General features: G+C 32.0%; 1 protein-coding gene across 1 annotated transcript; it reads left to right on the top strand.

Moving 5' to 3' along the window:
• Positions 1-4,526: 4,526 nt before the first annotated feature.
• On the top strand, positions 4,527-6,486 carry LOC142639202 (1-aminocyclopropane-1-carboxylate oxidase 1). The gene is made up of 4 exons (XM_075813326.1): positions 4,527-4,789; positions 4,901-5,127; positions 5,484-5,817; positions 5,936-6,486. The coding sequence occupies exons 1-4, from the start codon at positions 4,685-4,687 to the stop codon at positions 6,227-6,229; spliced, it is 960 nt and encodes a 319-aa protein (XP_075669441.1). The 5' UTR covers positions 4,527-4,684; the 3' UTR covers positions 6,230-6,486.
• Positions 6,487-7,283: the final 797 nt, after the last annotated feature.

The raw sequence follows: 7,283 nt of genomic DNA, 5'->3' as shown, positions 1-7,283 counted from the left end.
CTTGACCCGTTTAATAAACAGGTCGGGTTAGTGTTGACCTATGTAGTCGAATACTCATGACTTGACACGACACGAACCCGACACGCGAACACGAATTGCCACCCCTATAGTAAACCTTTAGCTGGAATTTTCTCAACCGTTGCCTTTTATGTCTCGCTTTTGTTGGGTTGCAAAGATTTTTCCACCAAATAAGAAATTTAAATAAACAAATACTTTTCTTTTCCTTTGTTCCTCTTCTTTTTGACAATGATGTAGGGGCATTATTCACACTTCCTTTCTTTGTAGTCCGTATCATAGCCATAGGAGGTAATAGCAATTGTGTATAATATTTCTTTCACACAAACGTTGGGCCCATTTCTACATGAGGGGAGGTGGTATTATGTATGTCGGTTTACATACAATATCTCTCTTACATGGAGTAGATCTTCTCATGTGAGAGATGTTACGTGCTACTATTTTATATAATATTAGATTATGCAGAGAAATAATGTATACAATTTTTACAAAAAATAATAATGGTGCCATAGACCAAAGTTATCAACTTTCTTTGGATTCTACCCAAACAATTAATTTCCATATATGTTTAAAGCTACTAAGGCTCCGTTTGAGAGTTCATAAAGGAATGGAAAGGAATGTAATGTATTTAAGTAAGGGAAAGGAATGGAAAAAAGAATAGAATGGAATGGAATTAAGTAACCTTGATTGGATGTTTTAAAATAAAGGAATGGAAATAAATGAAAAATGAATGGAATGTAAGTAATTTTGTTTGGGAGCAACATGGAGGGAATAGAATGAAATCATTTTATGACAATATTACTATTAGATCCCTATTTTAAAATAAAGGGTTGAATATGTAGGGGTATTTTGGGAGTTTTAGTAAAAAAATCATTAAATCTAATTCTATTCCCTCTCATTCCTCCCAATTTTGGAAGAAATGAAAATTTGAGATTTTAAGGGAATAGAGAGGAATGAGTGTTCTCTCCTACCCATTCTATTCCCTCCTACTTAAACTCCCAAATAAGGGAATGAACTTTCCATTCACTCCATTAAAACTCCCAAACAAGGGAAGGGAAGAATATTCTAAAATTATTCTTTTCATTCCTTTCCATTCATTTCCATTCTCTCCTCTCAAACGAGGACTAAAAGTAATGAGAGAGAGAGAGTAAAATTAGGTATTTTTAATGCTTTATATGTTTTTCTGCAAACATTTTTAGTAAAATATAGCACATTGAGCAAACACCCTCTAGAAAAAACCTAATTTTTTTGGCATTTTTGGAGTTGGCTTTGATGGGACTTCCACCCAAATATATATATATATATATATATATATATATATATATATATATATATTTTTTTTTTTTTTTTTTTTTTTTCTTAACGTTTTTATGGATTCTAATCCTAAACCAAAGCACCCCCAAATTCTCTTTTTGGGTTACAATCTAGTCTCATGTAAATTAAGAAAATTGATTTACAATTTCGACTAACTATCTTTCTTTTATAAAAATTAAATAAAAAAAAACTAATAATTTCAAACAAAATCTAACAAAATATTATCACTAAAATGACTAAGCCAATATACCAATCATTCACAATAATATAAACGATTTACGTGAAAATGAAAAATCATGAGACAAATTGCAAATATATTCACTATTAGAAATTTAATTACAATATTTTCTAAAGTTTATGCCTAACTTGAGATCCATACCAAATATAATAATATCTCTTATCTAAGAATGGATGTGAACTCACCTTAGATTTCACTCACTTTGGAAACAACAACTATACGTGGTTATAGCACCTTGAAACCCTCCCTAATGTAAAGCCAAGTGTATTTTTCTTGCTTTGCAACATTAATCCAAGTCTAGTAAATCCTCTTTGATTTATGCGCTTTAAAAAAGAAACTTTGTAAAGAAAATCCTATCAATAAAATCTTTTGTAGCACTATTTATTTATGAGGCTTCAATTTCTATCATTTTTTTTTCAATTTCAATTTCTATCATTTGATGATAAGAGATACATTACTTTTTTTTTAATAAGGAAAACCAACCGCTTATTTAATAAGAAAAAATATTTTCCCTCTACTCTAAGAAATAAACTTTTCTTCAACACAATAGAAACTCAAATGTAACCAAGTAAATTTCCATATTCTATGTTTAAAAACCAAAGTAACTAACCAAATTATAATAAGAAATCTTGTAAAAATAAAAATAAAAGATATAATAAGAAACCGTTTCCCAAACCATTTGATCATAATAGCCAACGAACTAAATGGTTTAATTAATGTGAGTACTTATCTCCTTGCAATAAGTCTAAAGTCACAAAAATATTTATAACTATGGATATGACAAATTGTTATTGGTAGGGGAAAAAAAACTAGGTTAATTGTGAGTTCAAATAAAAACCAATAAAAATTGACAAACTATATATTGTGAAAAATAGTGTCTATAACAGTATTCATAAACTTGTCATTAAACCCACCCACCCCCCCCCCCCCCCCCGCCCCATAAACAGCACTCATGCGTACCCTGATATTTGATCCTAGCAATTCGAACATGAATACCAAAGTTTAATCATTTAATTTTCTAGCAAATAACATATTGTACATCATATATGACCGGTAAAAATAGGAAAAATGAATAAACAATTCTTAAACTTTTTTTGGTAAAAAATATGATCTGCCCAAAATGAAAGTAAAATGTGACGTGGACAGAGGAAAATCCTCCACTGATTGAATTAGTTATTGCTCATAATGTAATGAATTTATCTTATTCTTAATAAAGTTACAAGTTTTTTATATAAATAAAAAAAGGTAATATGTTTTTTTCTAAGTCCCAAATATCTTCAAAAAAAAAAGTCACAAAATAAATAAAACTTTTTAAAGCAAGAAGTTATATTTTCTATATTACTCTTTATTTTAAATATATATATATATATATATATATATATATATATATAACAAATAAAATTCTTACTAAAAGTCATATGACTCATATCACCTCTAAATTCTAATATAAAGTAAAGAAATTTCAGGAATATCCATATCTTAACCTTTGCATTAATAAAAAATGAGGGATTATTATCAAAGAGCACTTATATAGGACACAATTCTGTTTCTGTGAAAGAAAAGCAAGAAAGAACAGATCAAGTACAACTGAGGAGTTATATACAATTATACAAAGGCGGATTGATTGCAAACTTCGTCGCAATTAACAAGGCCAACCACCACAAAGTTCTTGAAATCAATTTAGCTTAACCAAGTATTTCTCAAAAAAAAGTACTTCGTGATATCATAGTTGCAACTTAAACAACGACCGACAATAATGTGTCCAATCAACTAGATCTAGAATTATTAAAACTTAAAAATAAAAAGAAAAAAAATAAAAGCACACGAGTTTGACCCTTTAGCTTAATTGAAGTGACTAAAAAAATGATAATTCTGGTATAAGATTAGGTTTTAGAAGAATTAAGAAACACAATTCAAATGCAAAATGCGTGGAAGCCGCCCATCCTCATGCCAAATAAACCCATAATAATGTCACACACACGTATATTTTGGCTAATCAATTGACAGAACAACTATAATTTGTATCTCTGTGGCAACACCTATAGCCTATAGATAACAGTCCTATGGAGAATACCAACTAAAATTTGCATCGAAGTTGAAGGTTTTCCATTTCCAATGTAAACATGGGATTTATAGTCCTATTCCTACATTATGGACTAAACTAGACTTTGCCGAAACCAAACATGCAAATTAAAGATAAAAACTTTTATTGGCTTGATCAGTGAGCCTTAAAATAGACCAATCAAATCCATCTAGTATCATATAAAGATCAAACTCACACCCAAAATTAACTGTAAGGTGGCTTTTTTTATATTATTATTATTATTATTATTATATATTTTTGGGTAAGGTTGTAAGGTGGCTTATATATAAAAGCGCACAGGAAACTTTAATCAAAACTTAACAGGCATGTACAATTTAGTAGTATGGGAAATCAGGGAGATACTTATGGTCTGGTTCTGGACCTCTGGACCTCTAATTTTTTGAAATAAAGACAAAAGTGTGAAAAAGGTCATTGTACAAAGGCACATGGGGATGTATAAAGGTCACTGTACAACGCCCAGTAATTTTTGACGCGGAGGAGCTACAATCTACAATGCATAGCTTTTTCTAGAGGTGCAAGAGCTGGGTACCTTCCCAAATATCACTCTCAACAATCAGGCATAACAATTTCAATAAACAATTGAAAGTTCTTGTGGTCATCCTTCATTCTTTTGCGAGTCATTGGTCAAATTTACAAATTAAGGAGTCAGCCACCAAGTTGGGTCCAACCCCACAGCATAGGAGAGAATAGGGACCAGAGAGTAGAGACGGGTTCAATTAGCCAAAGCTCTCTAATTTCCACTAAATATCTGTCTTCAACTCTTTTTTTTTTAATTTGTAAAAAAAAAAAAAACCATTTTATTATATTATTATTTTAGTTACCTTTTTAATATCAAAACAGAAACAAACCAGCCCTCCACTTCACAGTTGTTCCTGTCCCTCGTTAGGCTTTAACCTCTATAAATAGCAGACCACCCAACTGGCACTACACCATCCAATTCCAAACACAGCTTAGCTTTGCTTCTTTGCTACTTTGCTTCCTTCACAGAGAGAGAGAGAGAGAGAGAGAGAGAGATGGAGAACTTCCCAGTGATCAACTTGGAGAAACTAAATGGTGAAGAGAGAGGAGCAACCATGGAGATAATCAAAGATGCCTGTGAAAACTGGGGCTTCTTTGAGGTAGATACCATATCTTGAACCTAAGTTGTACCATTATTTATGTTGTTCACAAAGTTTCCATATATGGGTCTAACCATTTTGTACGTGTGTTTCTTTGTCTCAAAATTGTAGTTAATAAATCATGGCATATCCCATGAACTCATGGACACCGTGGAGAGATTGACAAAGGAGCACTACCGGAAGTGCATGGAGCAAAGGTTCAAGGAACTTGTGGCAGCCAAAGGTCTAGAGGGTGTTCAGACTGAGGTCAATGACTTGGATTGGGAGAGCACCTTCTTTTTGCGCCATCTTCCTCACTCCAATATATCTGAGATCCCAGATCTCCAGGATGAACACAGGTAATTCATTTAACAAACCAGACCATGCTTTTTGTACATCAACCATATTTATTATCAACCATACTTACTTACTGTAGCACAAACACATATATTTATATAATGGCTTCATTTATTATTTTTAGTACCAAAATTTTAATCTGTGTCATTTGTTCCATAAACATACTGTTGAGATAATGGTCTCATTATATAAGTACTAGCTAGCTAGCTATATTTTGTACTCTCAACTATTTATGCTACTATATGATTGATTTTATTATTTCCTTCAGAATATTTCAAATGATACTAGAAGTACTTTTAAAACAAACTTTAAAAGGCTCTCTATCTCATAATATTAATTTACATGTCGATAACAACAGGAAGGTGATGAAGGAATTTGCATTAAGGTTGGAAAAATTAGCAGAGGAACTCCTAGACCTGTTATGTGAGAATCTTGGACTAGAGAAAGGTTACCTGAAAAAGGCATTCCATGGATCAAAGGGTCCAAATTTTGGCACCAAGGTTAGCAATTACCCTCCGTGTCCAAAGCCAGACCTTATAAAGGGTCTCCGAGCCCACACAGATGCTGGTGGGATCATCCTACTCTTCCAGGATGACAAGGTCAGTGGTCTCCAGCTACTCAAAGATGATCAGTGGATAGACGTGCCCCCTATGCGCCACTCCATTGTTATTAACCTTGGTGACCAAATTGAGGTATACTCTAATCTATATATGAATCAATTTGTGTTAATAATTAATATCATCATCGATCGACAAAATTTTGGAGATATCTAACGACTATGTATGATGCCATATATGTATATAAATATAGGTCATCACCAATGGGAAGTACAAGAGTGTGATGCACAGAGTGATAGCACAAACAGATGGAAACAGAATGTCAATAGCTTCATTCTACAACCCTGGGGGTGATGCTGTTATATATCCAGCACCAACACTGGTGGAGAAAGAGGCAGACGAGAACAACAATTTGTACCCAAAATTTGTGTTTGAAGACTACATGAAGTTGTATGCTGGCCTCAAGTTCCAGGCCAAGGAGCCCAGATTTGAAGCCATGAAAGCCATAGAATCTAATGTTAATGTGGGTCCAATTGCAACAGCTTAATCCCACATTTTTATTCAGCTAAAAAAAAAAAATCCCTTATTTTTAATTTAATAGAATAAGAAAGTGTGTTGTCTGTTGGGGAAGCGTGACAATACGACACGCTTTAAGTAGATATTATATAATTTATACATGTGAACTGATGAGCGCTTTAAATAGCCAATTACTTGAGAGGTTCTCAATTTGTTATTTGTAGACAAGCAACTGAAATTACCACCTTCTAATATTATTTAATGAGAATGATGCTTTATTGTTTGTTACTCTCTCTCTCTCTCTCTCTCTCTCTCTCTCATGTGGTGATGGATGGATCACAACGAAAACTTTAAAAAAAAATTGATGATTAGCTTCGGAAACAAACTAAATTGAAGTTCACTTTCCTAGGGAAGTCAGTGTTAGGTGTTTTGTATTTCAATTTTTTTATTTTTTGAAATAATTTCAAGTTATGTCGTCCATTTTTGGTAATAATTTTTTTATCATCACTAAAACATCAATCGATTAGGTGAAAATTAAATTCTAAATTTCTTATTCAATTATCAAAAATTTTACCAATTAAAATAATTGGAACTTACTCAAGAGAATTGAGTGGTGGAATGTGAGACATAATTGCAATTAAATATGAAACATAATTAGATTTGTTTGTCAATAAAGGAGAAAGGAGAAATTGCAAACATATGATGTAGAGTGTTTGGTAACACAGTTCGATGGAAAATGGAGGAATAAATGCATTACTTGTCTTTTTTCCAAAATTACTATTGTGTTCTTTATATAACTTATTTATTACTCTCTCTTTCTCTTTCTTTAACATACCAAATAAGTATAAACATTTTTTTTTTCCCTTTTTCTCTCTATGCATCCAATTACAAGTTAGATAGAAAGATACTTTGCTTTTTAATTAAAAACTATTGAGGCCTACTTTCCACACCAAAAAAAAAAAAAATTAGAGTTCTTTTAAGACCGAATGAGAATGATCAAGTCATATAAAACGAAAAAGACTTGACGTAGCTAGTGTTTGTGAAATTGTAAACATATATGGTGAAGAGGTCATTGAAGACCATGA

The sequence above is a fragment of the Castanea sativa genome, chromosome 6 (genome assembly GCF_040712315.1).
Source record: "Castanea sativa cultivar Marrone di Chiusa Pesio chromosome 6, ASM4071231v1".
Classification (NCBI taxonomy): domain Eukaryota; kingdom Viridiplantae; phylum Streptophyta; class Magnoliopsida; order Fagales; family Fagaceae; genus Castanea; species Castanea sativa.
This window is presented reverse-complemented; position numbering and strand designations above follow the sequence as displayed.

Bases quoted from the DNA above. Each gene is read 5' to 3' on its own strand.
- LOC142639202 (XM_075813326.1), top strand. From the start codon at position 4,685: ATGGAGAACTTCCCAGTGATCAACTTGGAGAAACTAAATGGTGAAGAG. The intron at 5,128-5,483 runs GTAATTCATTTA...CGATAACAACAG, and splicing joins GATCTCCAGGATGAACACAG to GAAGGTGATGAAGGAATTTG. The intron at 5,818-5,935 runs GTATACTCTAAT...ATATAAATATAG, and splicing joins ACCTTGGTGACCAAATTGAG to GTCATCACCAATGGGAAGTA.